This window comes from Athalia rosae, chromosome 5 (genome assembly GCF_917208135.1).
Source record: "Athalia rosae chromosome 5, iyAthRosa1.1, whole genome shotgun sequence".
Classification (NCBI taxonomy): Eukaryota; Metazoa; Arthropoda; class Insecta; order Hymenoptera; family Athaliidae; genus Athalia; species Athalia rosae.
In genome coordinates this window covers 3,962,902-3,986,280 of record NC_064030.1, presented here as the reverse complement: position 1 = coordinate 3,986,280, position 23,379 = coordinate 3,962,902, and the positions used below count along the sequence as shown (strand labels likewise).

At 36.6% G+C, this 23,379-nt stretch overlaps 3 protein-coding genes across 10 annotated transcripts in view; 2 read left to right on the top strand and 1 right to left on the bottom strand.

The window, feature by feature from the left end:
- LOC105690932 (phospholipid-transporting ATPase VD) overlaps positions 1–10,015 on the top strand; it is a 48,050-nt gene extending 38,035 nt beyond the window's left edge. For 2 of the 5 annotated variants that reach the window (XM_048655848.1, XM_012409094.3), the window contains exons 5-18: positions 2,284–2,559; positions 2,677–2,845; positions 3,128–3,481; positions 3,786–4,078; positions 4,166–4,291; positions 4,384–4,645; positions 4,765–5,203; positions 5,300–5,655; positions 5,763–6,050; positions 6,165–6,416; positions 6,497–6,601; positions 6,689–6,876; positions 6,970–7,128; positions 8,359–10,015. In XM_048655848.1, coding sequence (XP_048511805.1) covers positions 2,284–2,559; positions 2,677–2,845; positions 3,128–3,481; positions 3,786–4,078; positions 4,166–4,291; positions 4,384–4,645; positions 4,765–5,203; positions 5,300–5,655; positions 5,763–6,050; positions 6,165–6,416; positions 6,497–6,601; positions 6,689–6,876; positions 6,970–7,128; positions 8,359–8,410 — 3,319 coding nt within the window. In that variant the 3' untranslated portion in view covers positions 8,411–10,015. The remainder of the gene's footprint in view (positions 1–2,283; positions 2,560–2,676; positions 2,846–3,127; positions 3,482–3,785; positions 4,079–4,165; positions 4,292–4,383; positions 4,646–4,764; positions 5,204–5,299; positions 5,656–5,762; positions 6,051–6,164; positions 6,417–6,496; positions 6,602–6,688; positions 6,877–6,969; positions 7,129–8,358) is intronic. The other 3 variants (XR_007278579.1, XR_007278578.1, XM_012409105.3) reach the window with 3 other exon arrangements.
- Positions 10,016–10,192: 177 nt separating this feature from the next.
- LOC105690939 (RING finger protein 121) lies at positions 10,193–13,491 on the bottom strand. Its single transcript, XM_012409119.4, has 7 exons — positions 13,333–13,491; positions 13,066–13,100; positions 12,708–12,849; positions 12,451–12,605; positions 12,087–12,315; positions 11,752–11,987; positions 10,193–11,655 (listed from the first exon to the last, which is right to left on the bottom strand). Exons 1-7 carry the CDS (start codon positions 13,363–13,365, stop codon positions 11,535–11,537), a joined length of 951 nt encoding a protein of 316 aa, XP_012264542.2. The 5' UTR covers positions 13,366–13,491; the 3' UTR covers positions 10,193–11,534.
- A 434-nt stretch (positions 13,492–13,925) lies between these two features.
- Positions 13,926–23,379, top strand: part of LOC105690973 (protein kinase C and casein kinase substrate in neurons protein 1) — a 40,231-nt gene continuing 30,777 nt past the window's right edge. Inside the window, exon 1 of one of the 4 annotated variants that reach the window (XM_048655853.1) lies at positions 13,926–14,182. The gene's annotated coding sequence lies outside the window, so the exon portion shown is untranslated. The remainder of the gene's footprint in view (positions 14,183–23,379) is intronic. The other 3 variants (XM_048655849.1, XM_048655851.1, XM_048655852.1) reach the window with 3 other exon arrangements.

Sequence of the window (23,379 nt, the reverse complement as noted above, 5' to 3'; positions counted from 1 at the left end):
GGTAAAAAGTTGTTTTTTTTTCACGGTATGTTTCATCTATTAGTTTGCCCAAATAGATTGAGGTATTAAACTTTTCCTATAGAAGATAAAAACTAGTAATTAAAAATGGTGCTTTACACTTCGAACCTTTCTTTTCTGCAGGTTTGTGCGATGTACATGACACGTGTGTTTGTAGGGTTGTAGAAAGTTCGGGGGAAATAAACTTAAATAAATTAACGAGGTATATACGAAAACTCTGGAGCATCAGGAATTAATTGGTTGTATTAAAGTACAAAGTATATCTATATACATTACACACTATAGCAATTCGATAATAACGGCGAAACAAGCGGAGATTGGCGAGCAATGAATAAAGAATAATATCAATCAATCGCCGTACATCGGTGGAATGTAATTGAACGAAAAATGTGTTCGGTTAAAAATTCTTGCAGCGTTATCATCGTCTGTACAGTGCTACGATCGTATTACGTTGTTCTGAAAAAAAAAAAAAACTATTTACGAATTATGAACTACGGACTTCTCTTCATTTTTTGTAACTAACGTTGAAGTAAACTTGTTTATAGATTTTATCATGTCTACTTAATTTCTCGGTATGTTTGATTAAATTTTAGAACCATCGGTCTTAATTGAATCGCGTTGCTAATTAGAGAGATAAGATTGAAAATCGTACAAGATTAACGTTGTCAATTTCTAGGAAAAAGACGAAAAGCCGATTCTCAAACGAGTAACGACTGAGTTAATCATAATTTTATATTTTTATCATTTTACCCACATATTGTACAAAAATGATCTCACGTCTGAAGATGGCAGTTGTAGAAACTTTGTACCATATACGTCGTATGAATGAACAAAGGCTCCAGACTCGAAAAGCTCAAGTAATAAGGCTCTAATTGTTCAGTAGGCAAAATTACGTATTGAAACAACAAACAACTCATGCGCGTGTTCTTAAAGCTGTTAATTAAAATACTGCTGTTTTTGTTTTTGAAGCCCGTTTTTAGTTATCCACTAACGTAAACTTTTTTCCATCAGATTCCTTTGCGAATTTTCATTTCTTTTTTTTTTCAAATCATTACGCCAAAAAAGGCTACAAATTATGATCGGTGCCTGCAGGTGCAGGTATACGTACCGCATTATCGGCGTACAAGAATCAAGGCGAGATTTTATATGAACTGAAATTGGATTACGGTCAAATACGGAGATGATCAACTTACGGAATTTGAAACATTGCTAAGTCTAGTGGTATTGTTAAACTTTGGCTACAAGTTTATTTGGCGAAGAACCAGGTGCAGTTTGAATTATTGATTCGAGTAGAACGAAAGCTTTACTCGGCTGAAGAGACTCAAACTTTATGTACCGATTCCAGATAGCTTTATTATACCTATATATCAATAGATTCATTTCACCCGAATAGATTTTCGTCTCTAGATATAGCTACGTACATGGATACGTATCTTGGTTAATTTATTTATCAAGAGAACGTATAGCGGAAATGAAGAAAAACAACGCTACGTATATAAATGGATAATTTTCGATCAGCGAACAACGGGAAAAATATTTCTAATTTGTTATCGCTCTTGTAATGTAACTATCTAACTCCGATTTGCTTTACGTTGTTTTATTTCATTCTCAATTTTATTTTTTAATCGTATGCCTATGCTGCAAAGCAGTTTCATTCAACACTATATATATCAATATTTTATACGAACAATAATTTATATACAATCAGAGCGTTATCGTCCACCATCTTCGTTATCGAATATCTGTCTTTTTGTATGCTACAGACGTAGATAATTTTTTTTCTTTTCAATTTTTACATCAGTCCGTGTCAAAGTTTTGGAAAGAACATCAAAATGAGGCAGAATAGAAGAGAAACTAGAAGTGTAAGAAAAAATTTGCTCTTCTCTCGAAATTTTTTGTCTATCAATTTTGAGAACGTGTGGCACAGATAAAATGCGAAGCAAGTTATAATTGGCATCGCGAAACAGCGGATCACGGACGCAATGACGTCACTCACATCTTCCTGGAGCTGGTTTCATGATAACATATAAGGATATATATAGATTATTTGAAGTGACCATATGTGTTTATGTATATTGAAGACTTATGTGTTCTCCTGAGATTATTTATTAAATTTATTTGTTTCTTTGATTTTCTTCTTGTAATATTTTTAGTATGTTCATTGTATGAATTTTAGAAAACATAGACAATATTATAGTAAGAGTTTATTTAAATGAAGAGTTACTTACGATGAATTAATTTTTTTTTCCTTTTATTCGATTGCAGTGAGGGGGATCGGTATAAAAAAGTTGCTTGGAAGGACGTGAAGGTGGGTGATTTGGTTCACCTATCCAATAACGAATTGGTACCCGCAGATCTTCTACTTTTGAGAAGTAGCGATCCTCAGGGTTTAGCGTACCTGGATACCTGTAATCTTGACGGTGAAACGAATTTAAAACAACGTCAAGTTGTCAGGGGATTCTTAGATAGACAGAACAATTTTCAACCGTCCAAATTTCGATCGGTAGTCGAAGTAGATCAACCAAGCACAAGAATTTACAGGTATAATTTATACCCTTGCAGTTATAGTAGTACAGTTGCAATTACTTGTAGAAAAAAATTGTTTCATCCAATATTGATATTCCGGATAATTTTAGTTGACTCTTACATGGATTTTAGGTTTCACGGAGCTGTCGTTCATTCGTCTGGAGCTCGAGTTCCCGTATCAACGGAAAACCTTCTTCTGAGAGAATGTCTCCTAAAAAATACCGATTTTGTCGAAGGTATAGTCGTTTATGCTGGCCACGAAACCAAAGCTATGTTAAACAACGGAGGACCCCGTTATAAGGTATATGCACGCCAACACACGAAGAATTTTTGAAGGCTGATCAATATTCAGATCCAATCCTTAGGTTTTGAAAGTTGAAATTATTTTGATAATGTTGTGTCAATATTTGGCCCGAAAAAAAAAAAAATTTCAAATGATTGATTATCCAGAGATTAGGAGCTTCCGATAAATTTTTGTCACATCGAATGATTTTAGATCTTTGATCGATAATGACCAGTTTCCAATATTCAAGTATTTTCATCAACTTATGCAGCATCAAAAAACTGAAACTTTATTTTTCAGAGATCCCGTTTGGAACGTCAAATGAACTTGGACGTTATATGGTGCGTCTTCATCCTAGTCGTCCTCTGTTTAGTTGGTGCCGTTGGTTGTCGATTATGGCTTTCTGCATATCCTATGAGTGTTCCAATCCCTTTTCTACCAGACCCTCAGAACCCTACTTATGAAGGGATGCTTACTTTTTTAACATTTGTTATTATATTGCAAGTTATGATACCTCTGAGCCTTTACGTTACCATTGAAATGGCAAAGGTTGTTCAAGTGTATCACATAGGACAAGATAGCGCACTTTACGACCCGGAAAGTGACCGCAGAGCGGAGTGTCGAGCTCTGAATATTACGGAGGAATTGGGTCAGGTATGACGAATGAAAGTTTAGATTATACAGATATAAGTCTATTGATCAATTATTTAGCGTTCTCTGATAGCTTTTTAATGTCGTAAAGGTGATTGACATATCAGATACAATAACTTATTATTATACTTTTACTATTGTACTTCACCTTTTAATTTTAAACTTTGATCAAGTCTCAAATTAACTTGTCGGGGTGACTTTTTGAGGAATATCAACAGTTTTTTTCAGTTCGATATTACATGAATTAAGTCGCGTAGTGCTTGCGATACTGACAATTTTTTTATCTTTTATTTTTTCCGTTTTTTAGGTGCAGTATGTATTCTCGGACAAAACGGGAACCCTGACGGAGAATAAAATGGTCTTCAGGCGGTGTACCGTAAGTGGACAAGACTACGCTCATACAGGAGAAGGAGAAAATTTAGTACCCAGTCTACGATTGAAAGAGGATCTGTTAATCGGCAGTTCTAGGCACAAACTACAAGAGTTTCTCATACTTTTAGCAGTTTGTAATACCGTCGTTGTCAATACATCCCATCATCATGATCTCATGAACGCCAGTGGAGTGATCGAAGAACCACACAAAAATGGTGCTCCCACTAGGTGAATACTTCTCTATTTGATTACCTAGTTTGTAACAAAGATTTTTTCTTTATTCTATCAATTGCTTGTTACGATGAAAATTTTCAGGTACGCGAGATTGACTGAGTCCAGAAGTGTAACACCCAGTCCGCCGCCCCCTGGTGCAAGTTTGTCGTCAATCCAATCTTCCACTAAAGCAACAGGCGATCATGTGCCTCATCCAAAATTGTCTAGGTAAATTATTCAGCTCAAACAGTGTTGATCATTAGAGTTCGAAATCAAAGAAAATTTCGTCAATCAACAAGATGAATTTTATAATTTTACAGGCCTAAACTTTTGGGTGTAGCATCAATTCCGGCTCTTAGTATTAATATGCTCACGCGAAGAGCATCGCCGACACAACACCGTAGTCCTAGTCCTTGTGGTTTACCTGCGGATCCTCCACCGATCTATGAAGCCGAAAGTCCCGACGAATTGGCTTTAGTTTTTGCTGCACGAGCTTATGACGTTAAGCTTCTCAAACGTATGCCTCATGGTGCTCGAATTTCCTTACCAGACAAGTCTATATTAGACTTTGAAATACTCAAGGTTTGTCACTGATGAGATAATAGTTTTCTTTGGATTTTAGGTTTTTACGAACGCATTAAATTTATATCATTAAAAAAAGCATTCTTCTTTTTATTAATAGAGGATGTTTCACAATCCAGGTACTCCCATTTGACTCTAGCAGAAAATGTATGTCAATCGTTGTGCGCCATCCACAAACAAGGGAGATTGTCTTGTACACAAAAGGTGCTGATACTACAATTATGGCATCACTTGCTGGGAATGAAGACGAATCTGCATCGAACGCATCAAATAAGATTAGACAACTGTTGCATTCATATGCTCGTCAAGGTCTGCGTACTTTAGCAATGGCCCGCCGTACACTCACACCTCTTGAGTTCGAAACTTGGCTCCAACGACATACGGAAGCCGAACTTGCTATGGAAAATCGGGAACGTCGTGTAAGAGATTCTTATGCTAGTCTAGAATCTCATCTAACGCTATTAGGTGCCACAGGAATTGAGGATAAACTTCAGGCTGGTGTACCAGAAGCTATAGCTGCTCTTATTGCTGCTGGAATTGTGATTTGGGTTCTCACTGGTAAGTAATATTTATTCAATTACCATGTACTGGAGAGCAAAATTATTGCTAAAACGAATAGCGGGACTCATGATGCCGACTCAATCTTTCTCTTAGGAGATAAACCAGAAACAGCCGTAAATATTGCATATTCAGCTCGACTGTTCTCTCCTTCGATGCAACTGCTATGGTTACAAGCGCGATCAAAAACGGTCGCTGAAAGTTTAATTCATGGCCATTTAGAAGCAATTGAGCAAGAGCATTTGGTCGATTATTCGAATGATGGCACAGATTCAGACCCTACAGATATGGCTGCCCATAGAATCGGTACTCGTAGGCAACGTGCCTTGGTAGTGGATGGAAAAACGCTTACCTTTATTCTGGATCCGAGATCAGGCTTAACAGCATCATTTCTGGAGCTTACTCGTGTATGTACCAGTGTTTTAGCTTGTCGTGCGACTCCACTGCAAAAGGTGAGTGGTAACTGTCATGGATTATTGTTTTAGCGCTAGTTCAATCGTGTTACTCTGCATTCCCGCATTTATCGTTGACGTCATTAATTTTCATCTTATAATTCCAGGCCTACATTGTACGTATTGTTAAGGAACAACTTGGCATGAGAACACTGGCTATTGGAGATGGAGCGAATGATGTTAGTATGATCCAAACAGCTGATGTTGGTATAGGTGTCTCAGGCCGAGAGGGAACTCAAGCTGTGATGGCTGCGGATTTTTCCATTGCCAGATTTCCACTTCTTACAAGACTTCTTCTATTACACGGCCATTGGTGCTATGACAGACTGTCTAGAATGATTTTGTACTTTTTCTACAAAAATGCGACCTTTGTCTTCCTCATTTTTTGGTACCAGGTTGGTTTTGAAATTACTCTTATGAGTTTATTGACAAATATTTGTTTCATGAGAGTTCAGTTCTAAGGAGATATCACAAGATCGGTTGCAAATAATGTGGTTAATTATTTTCAGCTTTACTGCGGTTTCTCTGGGGCTGTGATGGTGGATCAGATTTATTTGATGATGTACAATTTGTTGTTCACATCATTGCCCCCTATCATTCTCGGCGTTTACGATCAACTCGCATCTGCTGGCATCTTACTAGCTTCACCGCCATTATATGTAAGAGGTCGCTTAGGGCTTGTTTATCAGCCTCATTCTTTCTGGATAACAATGGCTGATGCTCTTTATCAAAGCATAGTTATCTTCTTTGTTACCGAAGCTGTAAGTAATTATTATTTCGCATTGATACTCGCAAAATCGACAATTGTTTTGAAGATCTGATTTTTTTCATTTTTCCAAAGGCTTATCATGACTCTGATGTCGATATCTGGGAGTATGGAACAACAATCATGTCATCTTGTATGATCGCTATGCTTCTTTACGTTACCATAGAAACTAGGTCCTGGGTAAGTCTTGACTGTCAGAATATTGTAGAATTATTATCACGTCAATGCGTTGAATATGCACGTTAACCATGATATTACCTATTACAGACAATAATTCACATAGTTACGATAATTATGTCCCTGGGTGTTTATTTTGGATTTTGTCTCGTTTACAACCATGTTTGTGTCAACTGCATGGGTCTACCAGGGTCCTACTGGGTTATGCAAACCGCGATTTCCAGACATATATATTGGCTCACCGTAATCGTTGCCTCAGTTGTCGCCATGCTGCCACGGTGAGTTTGAATGAGATCTTAAATCTAATTTTCATTCCAATGTAATTTCATTGAATAATTTATTGTTGTTTTTCAAATGTTTGGTCCTACTAGGCTAGTTTATAGGGCCGTTAAAACCACAGTATCACCAGACATCGTACAAAAGGCCCTGTTGGAGGTTTCAGCCACAAATCGACAGCGTCGCAGGATTGCAGGCAGAGGTGAGGTTCTCGTTGCCGGTTGGTCACGTTCGACTCAGCATGCTACTATCAGGTAACAAAACTCGCTACAAGGTTGGGCCCTGTGAAATTTTCGATCTCGTATCTGAGTGCCTTAATTATTACCATCAAATCTGTTTTCATTGATGCTGAGGTTGCATCTTTCTCTCAAATTTAGCACTTATTGGAATTTATTCTACACAGCAAATAAATGGATTTATCATTTTTAATTTTTACAAAAATAATTTTCAGTATGTGTGATCAAAAATGCTTGTTCACTTTTTACTTTGTCACAAGTGTTATCTGTGATTCCATCTACTCTATATCATAGACCATTTGTAATTCGTACAGAAGTAGTATCATAACGAGATTACAAATTTCACTTTGATGAGAAATTAATCATCTGGGCCCAACAAACCACAGGTCACCAACAGGCTCAAGCATACTTCTGAAAACCCATCAAATAACCCAGGCCTAACTCCATAATTTTTTTAGCTATTTATTTCGAATTTATAGTTTTCCATGCCATCTAAATGTTCTCATTGTAATGCTAAATTAATACACTTGACTGTAAATCGAATAATTCATGTCACAGTGAAATGATATGCAAATTTGATTCATTCATGGTAAATTGTACATACAGAATAGCTAGGTTCATACCGGCACTCAATTTGCTAATTTATCGATGAATTGTTCGGTATAGCGTTACTTGATCATGGTTTCACGTATTTAATATGAGCTCTCGTCATTAATCATGTTTCACATTGAGAATTCGAACTTCATAGCTATAGCTGTCAAAGAAACTTGACGATTGAGTCTTTCATCACTTTTTGGGGCACTATTTTTTGGCTTTTTCTAACGTATGTGCACCTGCCTCTATTAAGGTAAGAAGCTTGTTTTTATTCAGTACACTTGGACTCTCTACCTTTATTGGTAAGTAGTTACATTACGGCATTAAGTACTCCATAAAGCACATATCCTTTTATCTTTGATCGCCTCTATCGTTTTATGATTCGCCTAAAATTTGTTTTAAATATTTTGCTTCTGCTTCATTCGAAAAAAGGCAGCCAATATTTATAAGTCCACATTTTACATCGACTATAATTTGCCATGATCATTTTAAGATATGTTTCAAAATTACCTGCATACCTCATTAGCATAGTTTAATGAAATAACTATAATTTTTCTGAAGTAACGGTTTTCCCGCTTCTTTTCATTTGAAATAATAAAGCAGGCTTTTATATGATCAACAAATAAATACAATGAGATAATGTGGATGTTTCAGACCAGGAAGTTACGGGACTAAGAATAATACGCTGACGACTGTAGTCGCGTGACATCCTGATGACACGCAAGATACCTCGAAAATAATCTGAGCAATTGATGAAATTGATATCTCAGTAAGTCAAAAGTATTATGCCTCGACACCACAGTACAATGCCAGATGTTATATATTACGTGCTACTTGCCACAGTACCTATACATTTCAGTTGGCAACAATAGTATTCGTGCGATCCGATATTAGATTTGTTGAGTGATCTAGTTTCGTGAGTTGCACTTGCAGGATTGTGAATGAATTTATTCATATTGATCGTAGATTTTTTCTACGTGTTAAGTTATAGCTATGAAACAGAGCTTAGCATAGTCTTAGATTTACAATCGGAATATTTATTAAAGTAGAGGTAAAATCTGAAGCTGTTTAATTGGATTCAAAAGTTTTCCAGCACAGGGGCTTGCTTCGCCAGTTAATATTCGTATCTTACAGGTAAAGATTTTGCCACTACTATAGGGTGCCTTTGCAGATTCCTATCCTCATCTATGAATTTTAAATTGAATCTAATATATACAGTGGTACCACGGGCTTAAAGATAGTAATGGTACTGTAGGATCTGCAGGAAGCAGATAGTAATAGTACGTGAGGTTTCGTGAAAACTCGTGAGTTATATATGCTAGGATCGATGATAAGATATGCCTCCAGGAAGAGGGAAAAGAAAAAATTTGCAAAGGCAGATTTTTAAGAGAATTGAATGAAATTATTTTCGTCTGTGTTTTATAAAGTGATTAGAAGAGCGTGAAAGTCTTGTATCTTTCATGAAATTCCGCAGGAACGTTGTCCATTACTTCATAGTAATACTGTTTGAAAATTGTGTGAAATGAACTCGAAATTGATAGAATATTTACCTGAATAAGAGTGAATTTACATATTGCTGTAGTCGAGTGGCCTTAAACCCAGACTGTTGTTTGTTGCATTTACTGGCTGTGACTCCTAGGGACCAATTATTAGTTTATTAATTATAATTAACAAAATATATGAATACTACATGAAGATATGTGAAAAAAATGAGATATATCACTTGAAGACATGCTCAGCTCATGGAAATAAATATTATGTGTAAATAAAAATTAATGTAATTAATAGCATAAATAACTTTACAGACCTATATATGTATATATTCATATACGTGTGTGTATGCAAATATGTTCAAGGATACAACTAAGTATATGTATATTATATGTATAAATTCATTGTGAGTGAATTCGATGGTGGAAAACAGGCTGCCGTTTTAGTAGCAGTATCTCTATTTTTCCTATGAGCTGCGTATTAATTTTATTTCATTTTATTTTTCTTTCATGACAACAGGCCATGGAATATTGACGGATCAAGGATACTATTCTTCGCGACTATCTTTGATTTGATTCACCTGGTGATAATGTATTATGCATACACACACGTGTATACGGCGTTATATCTCTGCAGTTGGATTATTGTTGCAAATAACAGGGAGTTTGAAGATCTGAAGGTAGTCTGAGCTTATTTGAAGGTTTTATTAGATTATGTGTATGTTAATGATATTGATGCCGCTATTACTATATTTTGATAATGACAAATGAAAATTGTGTGCATATTACTACAATAAGTAAATGAAGTGCTAAATTGAGAATCTGTAGTTTTTCTAATATAAAATTGCTTTTCCAGCCTCCATGATTACCAGAATAATGATGTTCTGATTGTGAGTCAAATTGCTGCGCTAAATTTATGAGTGAATAACAGAGGTAAGAAAGAAATTTCTTTTTTAAATTTTTGGTAGGAAAAAAAAAATTAATAAATACATCAACACTTTGTTTAGAATGAATATTGGTGATAAAGTTTATTTTTACATTTATAAGCAAATCGCTGATGTAGTACATTAATTATTTTACAAATAACAAACCACCCATCATACAAGCACTCGTATTTACATCACGTGAAACATTATCGTGTTTTTGGCGCCAATGATGTACATCTAGTTATTCGAACACGATACCGTCGATAGACTGCACTCAAAATCTACTTATATTCCATTTATTCTTATCGAATAGGTACAGTAAGAATCACTGATCTGTACCAATTAATTCTAGGCACATGGCATGATATACAATTTTCTGAATTCTTTAGTGGTCCGTACTTATGTACATTACGTGTAATCAAGTAGTACCTAGTTGGCATGTGGTGTTCATTCTTATTTTTGTTGTATGTCATATACAGGACTATTTTTTAAGCTAAAAAAGCGTACCATTTGAATTTGATTCAAACTCACTATGATTGAATTTCTCCACGAAAAAAGAATTGCACATACGGGTAGAAAATATTCTTCGGCACATAGCCAGTATCTCTATAATCATCCGAGATTATAAGTCGAGCTTTCGGAAGGACGACTAATCTGTTAGTAGTATTTTTGATTGGTGATTAATTGGAGTAGCAACTACGTCGATATTCATCATCAAACATACCTACATATTATTTATTTGGATTTGAGATGAACTAATCATTCCTAAATTATTTTCCCAATGACTTCAGTATACTGCACTAGATGTTGTTTTGTCCAACTTTTATCTCCTAATTAGTTGGACAAAAACTGGAAAAGTAGCGCTCATTGCTTGGATGAACAAATTAAAAGTTCTATTGGTCGATATCGCAAAAAAATAAAGAATGTTCCAATGATGAATGGATCTATATAATTACTCAATAGCCTTATTGATTAGAATTCGCCACACAACATTTGTGATGTGCAAACCATTCAATTCTTCACAACCACAAAAGTAATTATCTGCAACTGTGAGCAAATAATTTTCGTGTTCACTTGCGATTATACCTCGATTTTCTAGATACATAATCTATGCTATAATGAAAATACGGTGCAAAAATCGAGTGGAAATAGAATCCCATAATACAGTGTAATAGCGATACTGAAAATATTGAATAACATGATTATCATTTGAAAGATGAAATTAAAGACGCTGTCTAGATTCAAATGTCACTGTGAACGTTGCATAGAATCATCAATTATATTATATACAAACGTACAAACACAGTGTTATTCGGTAGATACTTATAATCGAGTTGACATTCAAATCAGGTGAAACACGCAGGATTATTTGTTGTCGAGCACATTGCGCGTAACGATGAAACGACAATGCTACTTACTCGAGTCCTAATGCCCAATGTATTCCTTGAACTAGAAATACGATTAACGGCTGCCAGGCCACCAGCCACCTGATCCAATCCAATAATTGCCCATACAGGACATGAGGTCGCTCCCATCTTTAGTATGTGCAGTTAAGGTAATTATGTAATCAGGACCATTGAAAATGCATAGGATAATTAAATGTTAAGGAACTGTTAGTTTGCAAAGGATACGGACTACAAAACATCTTCTTGAGGTCCACTTTCTCTTTGCAGTACGGACATGTCTGCTTTTTACCCACAATACACCATCCCCTGATGCAAAATTCGTGGAATACGTGATCGCAGCTTAACTTATAGGTATTTTCTATAACTCCCTCCTCATTTTCAGAGACCAAAAGTCGATTTCCGCATACTGCACAGACTCCTGTTTCAAGTGTCCTGGTAGGCATACTACCTGGTGCATAATACTGTGAAACAATATAACTCTATTAACTTCATTATTCTTGAGTCGGTGTGTAAAACTTTTTTAGAAGCTGTCAGAATTGATGTGAATATCATTGACTGACCCCAATATGCGATGCCATTTTGTCAGCGCAAATTTCCGCTATGTCTCTGCCTAGTACACCAAAATAGAGACCATAAAATACGAACAGTAAACCACAGTCCATCCATATATGAGGCTTTACGTCAAAAATTAAATTAAGCCCAAAGAACGTGGCTAATATTATAATGTAGCCAATAATACCCAGAGTATAGCTCATTTTGTAAATAAAATAGAACCATTTGTACACTAATCTGAAAATGAAAATATTTTAATTCAATGCTTATCTTTGTCAAATAGTGACAATGAAGTTACTAAATATGTTTTGTTGTGAATCTCATTTCTCATAAACATTGTGATTAATGAAATATATTGTAAAGAGTACTGACCTAGGAGTAGTGCCTTGTATAGGTCGCTGCAAGGCCTTTCTAACAACAAGAACAGTTATGCATGAGAATACATGCCATAGGAAAATGAATCTCCACCATTGATTTCGTATGCATACTACAAATGGAATAACCCACATAGCAACTAATGTACTCATCTAGAGAAAAAATTAAGAAACACGATAAATTCAGTATCTTCACAATGACAGTCGCCGAAGCTAGTAGAGATATGAGATAAAAATGATAGTCTTTCCTTTTACCTGAAAGGATCTGTAATGTCTTTTCTTCCATTCAACTAGGACAATCTGTGCAACAATTAGAGTGATGAGCAAGATGGCTAGCATTTCCACGTGCATGGATTCGTGCCCTCGATGCTTCTCGTGCATTTTTATATGCTCCACCCTGTGGTGAGATTGAATTCATCATTAATAAAGATGTAAATATAGCTAATTATTCTGTGAACATGTACAACATTAAGTAATTTGTAATTCCAGAGGCGACAGAATATCGATCAGGGTTTATTACAAACATATGACTACTAAATTTAGAAGAAATGAAAATTGGTTGAATAATTCCATTGACACAACTGCCTTCATAGTCTTCATTACTTAAATTTACCTCCATTTTTCTTCTGGAGTTAGGTCTGCTTCACTCTGAAATGAAATGGGTTCTATTACAATTTGTCAAGTACAGAGATAGAGAGGGTGATGTTTAAAATAGTCAATTAGTCGTCACACTTATCGAACCACAGGTAATGACTGAAAGTCATGTTAATATTTTACATGCTGTAGACACAGTCTATCTAGTTGTAGGTTAGATATGCATTGAAAATTAATTCACCCTAAATTGCAACTAATACTCGGGGTTTTCCTCAATAATTCTTACCTTATTTGGCATCACACGAATATCCACATCCATAATTAACTATTTACTTATGTTATTCTAAAAAGATAATCGGATTTTAACCAAATGTCATAACGCAGCCGACAGTTGACTGAGCCAACTCGCGGGCACTGCACACGTATCAACAACGTCCTGTTCACATTTATCCACAAGGTGACATGTACCCATTTAGTACCCACCTTACCATTGTTGCATACGGGCAAATTCTGTAGGCCAGCGGTTGATAACTATCGTTAATCAGCTTGACATCGCACACTTATAACCTTTCCCCCCGAAAAACTATATCGTGAACTTGAAGACATGTCATGACACAATGTCGTTGTGGACACGTGTTAATCAAAATCTGATCGGTGTTAAAAATTGTAATAATGAAAATTTTTTAAATGGTGAATTTGTATTGTTGAAATTACGAATTTGAATTTATGAACAGATGTGAATGGGATTCGGTCGACCAATACGAACGCAGCCACCGATCGGAAAGATTCGTAAATCTCCGTTCATTACCGGAGACAAACCACGCCTATCAACGACCACCAACCAGAGCGGAGAGGGAAGCTGGTAATTTGCCGTGGAGCAGTAATATGAGCTCTCGTACCGTTTCTTGAGAAAATCCGTAAACGTGACGATATTTGATCGAAGTTAGTCGTGTTTCGTATTAAATACGGTGTAATTAAATCGTGTACGCGAGTTAAGTGTGTGTCTGTGGGAATAATTGACCTATTGCAGCCTACGTACACGTGGATACTTTTTTGGTTAGTATTATTGTTTTCCAAAGGATACTTCTACCTGGTGAACACCGTAGGTGATAATCTTCGTCAACGTATTACTTTTGGTGAGTAAAATAATGCCATGCAATTAAAAAGCGATAATTACACGTCATTTTCTCATCTCTATACGACATTCCGATTAATCACCGTTTTTTTCCCATCGCCTTGATAGTGAAAATAAATAGTTTTTCAAGTACATGATAATGTACATTCTCCGCACCTGTTCGCTGCCAGCAGGCTTTGGTTATATCTACAATAGTTAATATTTTGCAGTCAGTCATCTGCGTAATACCATCGTATTCCCCTGCTATTGCGCCGTTCGTATTAAGAATCCTTTCAATTTACTAAATTTATGCATTTGTAATAGTTTCTGTTTTTCTCAGTTTTCACCTGGTTCGTAGCACATAGCTAAGGTTTCAGTTTCAATTCGAAGGCCTCAAAATTTTCACACATTCCTGACTTGTACGTACCGACGTGGTACTATTTTCAGCGGTGACTTTTAAAGTCGAGCCGGCCTAACAGGTAGTTTCTTAACGTTAAAAAAAAGTTCAATCTCATCAAATCGCTGCCACGCTGCAATCTATAAATATACATTGTATACATATTTATGTACACATACGTATATGATGTGACCCTGATTACGTACACAATTGCAGTAGCGTAGGTATGAAAAATACACGTAATCTTATTGTTAGTCACAACAATTGCAGTAAGTGGGACGGAAAATTCATTTCCCAATACCTACTCATGACTCATCGTCACAGAATAAACACACGTCAATACCTGTGTGTAAAAATATTTACAAATAATTTTCACGATCAGTAAGCATTTGCTCGTATGGCATCGGTCGACATTGCATTGAATTCTTTCCCCACTGATTTTGATGCAGTTAAATGAATGGAACTATTGCCGATGCAGTAGCACGATCTCGTCATGGTGTTGACTTAAGAAATTCTCTGATTTGGGATTGGAATTTCGTAGTTAACTTTCAGAACAAGTCGATATATGAACATGTGTACTGAATAGTTTTAATGCGTTGGCTAACTCTTAATGACATTCTGATACATCTGAATCATCATCATTCCGTCATTCTCAAGATTATTCTTGTACACATTATCTGCAGCCTCGTAACAAATACCGTGTAAATATCTCGTCTATGTACATAAATGATCGGAGTTTAGTTCATTAACTTGCTCCAGTTTGTCTCTTTGAAGATTAATCGCGGAAAGAAAGGAAATGAATTGTGAATGTAAAAAAAAACTCGGAAAAAACGAAGTGCAAATTGTTGGATGGGACAGAAAATGATGTGTGACATGGGGTAATTTCTTCTGCGAATTATTGAACACTGTCAAAAATGTGGCCTACCTAAACCTCGACCTAAACGGACGTCTTATAATACATGCATCTAAGATAAATATAAATTACTAGTATACTTATAGATATAACGTATGTAAAAAAATATATTCGTAACGAGTCATTGAACTCGTTACTGTCAAAGTTGACTTGCCGGGATCGCGAGAGAGAAGGGAATCTGCGGCATGATGTCAGATACGGATTTGTTCGACTGGCGTTTATCCAAGGCAGTCAGTTTAGATTTTACCAAAGAATAACCCAATCGTACTCCTAAATGCATTATACATATTCCACACCTTTTGCATCTAATGAATGGGATGTTAAATTTAACGAGAGTTTACATTCGTTACTAACTGATCACATGCTGTTACATGTAATCGTAATGAGCTATCGTTTCGATTCCCCTGTTGTAAGTGTGCACTGCTATTCAGTATGTTTTTATGAATTTTTTAATTTAATTTTATTTGTCATTTGTGCACGATAATCGCGGTAACGCGCAGCTGGGCACATCGTCTGCAAGTGTTAAATTTTGCGCGTTTAAGCCAGTGAAATTTAAAAACACTATGTACCGAACCCGAGGTCTCTGGAATTGAAAATTTCTTACCGATATATATTACGTACATCGTAGGCTAACAGCCTGCCATTTAATGTACAAGAAGACAGGGCAGTCTCAACGTCTGGATCATCACGATCCGCTGTATAATGATAGTGGTCGTCGACGTTTATTTTGTCGATCAACTATCGCCGCCAACTCGCGAACGGTTAGTTTAAATTTTTTCAACGAGTTCCAATTAATTATCGTTCAGCTCACGTAGTTCTAAACCGCGAAAGTAAACGAATATCGAAGACAAGAAAGTCAATGTTGCGAGTCACTGGCTTTCGTTTTCTCATCGATGCACTCCTAAAATCTCTCTCCCTGGATATATGGGGACTTTCCGCTGCACCGCGTTCGTAGCCAATTTCTTTTCTGGTTTTCTTCTCTTCTCGTCACTCCGTTTCTTAATTATTTTCAATTTTTCAAATCTACTCTGATCCGTTATTTCTTGCGGTTTTCCAACTGCAATTGACTTTCATATTCAACTCTACAGCGTATCGTTTCGTGATGTGGATAACGTTCCACCTTTTAACGATTCCAACGAAATTCAGCAGCTCGACCGGGATATTTAGGATACTACGTATAAACAAATGGTTATTTATGCCGGAAACAACGAATACCCATATTAAGTCTTTTTTATTATACTGCGTTCGAAGTGCATACATTACAAAAAGAACCGTACACACTTCTACGCTCTATGTCGTTATTACTTCCGTTCTACATTGGATATAAATATATCCTAGATATACGTTCTATACATGTACGTATTTTTTCATGTTTCCATTCAATTTTACACCTCTGCAACTATTGCAATTTCAACGTTACGATGCAATCTTAGTTTCCACCCCTGACTCGAGTTAGAATTATTTTTTATATGAAAACGGGGTGCGTATATATTCGAAAGTATTGCCTCTTTTTATAACTGCACCTTGAATAATATATTACCGGGGTAATTGTGAGCAAGAATAAAATAACTGAGTTGCTTCGATGCACGGTATAATATATTTTGTAGATTCGCTAACATTAGGTGATTACATAGACATTGCATAAGTTATGTACGTTGAACATTGTTTCGCTCCGCTACGTATATGAAAGAGTTCGTTGAAAATGTTAGAACTTTGACAAGTAGGTTAATTGAAATGATATCCCGATATATATTTGCATGATATCTATACGTAAAGTTGTTCATAAGATCCTACAAATACGACTGCAGTCCATACTTTTTTTTTTATACACATAGAAGATGCATATAACTGTATGTACGTAGTAGGAGAGAGACACGCGAGAAGGGTGAAAATTCTGAATCACAGTTGAAATCAGGCATCTCATTTCATTGTCAGTTGAAAACGTTAGCCATCCTCGTCACTACCAATTTAGAGAATGATTAACAACTGCATTGTCATTCCGTTTTTTCTCCACTACCATTTTGCCTAGACTAGCGTGTACCTATGTGGACAGGGATTAATATTCACTGGGGGGGGGGTAGGTATACGTAGATAAGTAGATAGTTGGCTGGAAAACCTTTCGAGTTTGGACCCTCTCGCTGATGTCGCTACTGCTATCAACGACGAGGGGTACCAACACGTGTGTCGTGTATTTTGTAGTGATGGTATATTACGTATATATATATATCGTGTACTCTTCAAATTGTAATTACTTTAAGCTATATGTATGTATGTATTTTACAACATAGCTACGTCGTTAGCATACTACATTATGCATTAGTTAAACTGAAATCCAATTTCATCTGAACGTGGAATTCACGTAAAATTGCGAATTCCCACCGCGAAAGAATCTGTGTAATGTCGTCGTCGTCGTCGTATGGCTAGGTACAGTGGAGTGTCTGTGCACCTCTTAAAGGGGCAATAAGTCCCAAAGCGTACCGCTTTGTTGTGAGACGTCACCTTCGGGGCTGAGCAGAGGTGACGCCCCACAACAAAACCCCTCGCTCATGGCTACCTGACTCCAGTGAAGCTCAGGCTCCCTCGTAGACCGAGAAATCCGAATATTTCGACCCATGCATGGATTGCAAAGAATCAAAGTGGGTCCACGACTAAAACCACTCGATGTGTTTATTCTTGAAGAACCAAAAACAAATTCGATTTTTGGACCAAAAGTAAAGTAGTTTAAAAATTGATTGTATTACACTTTTCTTACGTATTTTGACCTCAGGAATCCGAATCTGGAAGAAAAATTGATCTATCTTCAAAATTGACCGAGTTATCGCCAATTTTCAGCTTTTTGGGGTCAAAAATAAAAACTTGATTTTTTAGTCTATCTCAATGTAATTTGAGCTCAGGAATTCGAATCTGAAAGACAAATTGATCTATCTGCAAAAATGATCGAGTTATCCCCATTTTTTCGCATTTTTTACCATAAAAATGGGAATATCTCGAAGGGAAAAATTCGTAGCTCAATTTGGACAACGGATTCGTGTTCCTGAGGTCAAAATACATAAGAAAAGTGCCATACGATCCATTTTAAAAAATAAAAATTTTTGGCCAAAATTTGAAAAAATCGTAAGGGGTACCCCTTGGAAAAATCTCAAATTTTTACCAAAAATTTTTATTTTTCAAAATCGATCGTATGGCACTTTTCTTATGTATTTCGACCTCAGGAACACGAATCCGTTGTCCAAATTGAGCTACGATTTTTTCCCTTCGAGATATCCTCAAATTTATGCAAAAAAATGCAGAAAATTGGGGATAACTCGGTCATTTTTGCAGATGGATCAATTTTTCTTCCGGATTCGGATTCCTGAGCTCAAATTACATTCAGATAGACTGAAAAATAAACTTTTAATTTTTGACCCCAAGAAGCTAAAAATTGGCGATAACTCGGTCAATTTCAGAGATAGATCAATTTTTCTTTCAGATTCGGATTCCTGAGGTCAAAATACGTAAGAAAAGCATATTAAACCCAATTAAAAGAATGATTTATTTTTTGCTCAGAAATCGAATTTTTTTTTGGCTTTTCAAAGGTAATCTCACGTATTAACAGCTCCGAAATCCAAATCTGAAAGCCAAAATCATCTACTCATCCAATCGATCGAGTAATCATCAATTATTTGCTATTGGGAGCAGAAAAATTAAGACATGTATCGATTGGTTTTAGTCGTAGACCCACTTTGATCCGTCGCAGTCAAATTGATCTATCAATAAAATTGAGCGAGTTATCGCCAATTTTTCGCTTTTTAGAGCTGTAAAATTGAGATATCTTGATGAGAAAAATTCGTCGATTGAGAAAAAAAAATTCTCAACATGCGTGTGTAATATAATGGTGTAGAATGAAGCAAAAATTACGTCAGGTACCTTCCTAATATTTTGCTATACCCAATGCCGGGTGCATCGTATCACTCGGTAGAATACTCCGGAGGATGATAACGTCCCGCTGCAGTTGTCGTCTTCGTTGAGAAGATATTATCGCATAATCAGTAGCTTTTACTTCACTGGCATGAACCTTATAACATAGTCTACACTGATATAGCATATATGTTTTTTCCGAGATATTATCGCTTCTGCAGTCATGAGGGTCGAGATTGATAAAAACAATGTCTTTTTTCTCGTTAGATTTTTTCCTCCTTACTTGCAGCTTCTCATATCATTATTTCCCAAGAAAATAATCATCTCCAACATTGTATAGATATATACACCGAGTATAATATTATCTCTGATATTAATTTCAATGAGACTACAGTACCAAAGTATCGGGAATTTTATTTTTATTTATCGGGTTTAATTCATTTGATCCGCTGTCATCTATAAACGTAATTATCGAAACTGATTGTAAGTGAACGAAATAATTTTTAATCAATTTTGCAAAAAATTACTCGATAATTTAACTTTGTGTTACACATTTTACATTTCACATACATACAGACACGGTCTTCATTTATGTGACTTTTTCTTTTTTTAACGGGACTCACGCCGTTCCACCGGATATCCATGCCGCGGCAGGAGCTTCGTTGGAATTTCAGTCTAGACATGATAGACATGAAGCTTTTTTCGTTGTTCAGGGAGTGCAGAGTTTGCCGTAGGGATAGTTTTGAGAGGGTGAAATTTTAATGACGTTCCCTATAGACAACCGCGACGACAGCTTCGACGCTTCCCTTATCTTCTTAAATGTACCTATATATTCTGTGTACATAACAACTCGCGGTCGCCGCCAAATAATGTACATAACGTTTATGTATATGTATGTATACGAGCACACAATATTAATTCAGATAACATAGATATTCGATGATACATCGTATGCGTACAACCCCGCACATCGCGTCTCCAATCTTTTTTTTTTTTTTCTTTTAAAAAGAAGTGAAATTAATTAGAATATGAACTTTCAGTACAATTATTCGTTTGAATATCTACGTCTGATTTTCGTACGGATTTTGACGTCTCGCGTTTTTTTTTTCCAGCAGGGAGATTGCTTGTCAGTAATTACGAGCGATAAATTGCACCTAGTGAGTCATTGAGGAGATTGTTGGAAACTACATTTTGATAACAACTTGTAATCAAAAACCGAGTGCGTGGCCTTATAAATGACGACTGAATCGAACAGTGTAAGTGGTGGAAAATTCGGAGTTCACCTGCATTGTATCGTATAAATATTTTCGATAATCTTTGTTATCAGTCTTCTCTATTTTCGTTACACAGAGAAGTTGAAAATTCCAGCGATAATTTCGAGTAGCATAAGATTGCAGTCATACAGAATTCGTTCATACAAGTAACACGCCGGTATGCGTATGAGTTGAAGAAGTTTCACGCAGTTACCCCGCCGGAAGTAACGATTCCTGTTCGCATAAAAGAGCTGAAGGTTGTACGTGCGAAGGTTCGTTACAATTGTCCCTTTCACCTAAGAAATAGTTTGCCGTTTCATTGCAGGCTTATGCAAATTGATACGGGATTTGCAAACTGAACTCCCATTCCAGGCTATCCTTTTGAATCATTTCTCATGCTCGCGACTGTTATTGCGAAAATCCATTCAGGCAATTTTTTAATGTGTTATTTCCTTGGTTACTTCACGTATAGCCGAGCGCCGGCGCCTCGAAACCGTTTCATCCGAAATGATGTGATTCTCCATTCGACTTCACTTAATTATACTCGTAACTCAGCGAGATATCGATGAATTTTGAAAAGCTCGAAACGAGAGAATACGAAATGGGAGGAGAGAAAAAGAAAATTAGAGGTAAACGTGAAATAAGAACAAAGATCAAAGGTAAAAGCGGAACCCGTTAGGAATTCATCCGCGAGGAAGTATCTATATATCCTATAGCGAAATATTTGTGAACGTGTACCGGTGTTGGGCTGCGGTGATCGTGGTGGTAGTGCCGCTGGTACATACCGCTTTCAGTTCACTTGTAGATTTAATTTATATACCTATCCACCTTATGAATATACCATAGGTACGTACGTACGTACATACCACACCTATACAGACACCGTAGCAGCCGCCTATCTCTCGGTTCGTTCGATCTGTGAATATCTTTTACCTTGACTGGGTTGTCGGCCTCTTCAAGCCGTTCCCTCTCCTCGTAAATACGCTTCCGCGCGTCGTTTCATTCATTTTCACTGTACCTATTTCTCAAACAATTTTCCTACAATTATTCGATTGTACCGTACCTATAAATTCAGTTGAGGATGAGGTTGTCCATCTCACATTTGCTCGTGTCTGAGCACTCGATAATTTCCTCGCGAATATCATTTTCTATAAAATATTGAATAGAGCAGATCGAGAAAGCGTGGCCTCGTCGCCACTTTACGCCCGTTACAGAAGATCGACTTTTCTTTCTGAAAACAAAAAGGAAAAGGAAAACTGTAAAACTAATAACCGATAAACCGATGCGATTCTCGACGACGCGTTACTTATTGTGTCGCGAAGTGCAGCCGGCTAATAAATAATATCCTTGCGTGTACTAATCATACATGACTTTGATATTCCCCGCTGTACAGGTAACGACATTCGAGTTGACGAATCGTCTTATTAACTTATATACATACGAGTTACGTAACTGCAGTGCGACTTGCACGGTAATACCGCTTGCGTAATAATAAGACCGACCCGTGCAGTGCAGACACGTCGATCGACATTTGCACACGGTTTGATAAGTCTCTTGTTGAATTACTCAAGTATAATTACGAGTATAGCGTTATTATAAATGCAGGGTGTACATTTTGGATAGCTTCGACTCCCTAGCGGGTCTCCACAAATATCGAACTTTCTTTCTTTCCCGACCGTGTATATTTAGATTTGGATTATAGGTATCCTTGAATCAGGATCGATATCAGACTCATTTTCTGTACGTCGAATTCTGTAGGTCACAGGGTAATCAGGGCCGTAGCAAACGAGATATGAAGAAACTTGAGGATTTTTATTCCGTTTATTTTCCAACATTTTTATCCACATCTGCGTTTGTACGTATCTTCTGTTGTACCGATCAGATAGGTATAAATAACTACTTCGCTCCACCTCATCTATGGTGACGACGCGCGACGCTATTGGAATAATTTAACGTCGCGAACCAGACGACCGGAAGTAATTTTTGTATCACCGCAGACAATCAGACGTACATAAACGATGCAATAAAAATAGCTTTGTCTGCTTGCATATTCCTTGCAGTCGCGTTATAACTTTTTTGTCTTTAATCAATTTTTGGAACCACCTATTCAATCGGCCCGCTCGCGTCGTTTGGTATTTCGCATTTTTTTACGCCTCAAGGGGTTACAAAGAAAATGGTGACGTAATTTTGATGCCCCCATAGCTATATGTATGTGTAGCGGTGTAGGTATACCCGGTCCTCGGGGCGCATTATGTCGAGTAAAATACCTCGGGTTTTTGTATAGGCATACAAACTCTGACCTGATGGTGAATTGTGCGTTCTCTTTATGAAATCGGGATCCATACGCGGCTGTATGGGTCGTACGCTGAAATCAAATTCCGAAGCCATGAGAACACCGTTGTCGATAGCGTATAATAATTTCGTAATATGTTAGACTCTGATGTCATTTTTTATGTCTTTCATAAATTCTTAGCTGATGTAGGATTCAAATCATGCGTGGATACACCGACGACTTGGTGTAAAAAATTGAAATTCCTCCAACTCCTATATCGAGGAGTTTTTTGGTACTTTGAAGATTATTTAAAAAGCATTCAAATCGGCCGACAATATCTGTATAGAGGGGTGAGAGATAATGACGTATGTAGTTTTTTACGTCTATCAAGCTAGCACCGCCACAAGAGAAATATTGAGTTCAGTATATGTAATAATTAAATGCTAATTAGATGCTAATTAAATGCTCTAATGCCGAATTTGTCGCT

Bases quoted from the DNA above. Each gene is read 5' to 3' on its own strand.
- LOC105690939 (XM_012409119.4), bottom strand. From the start codon at position 13,365: ATGGATGTGGATATTCGTGTGATGCCAAATAAG. The intron at 13,101-13,332 runs GTAAGAATTATT...ATTTCATTTCAG, and splicing joins TTCGTGTGATGCCAAATAAG to AGTGAAGCAGACCTAACTCC. The intron at 11,988-12,086 runs GTCAGTCAATGA...ATTGTTTCACAG, and splicing joins AAATGGCATCGCATATTGGG to TATTATGCACCAGGTAGTAT.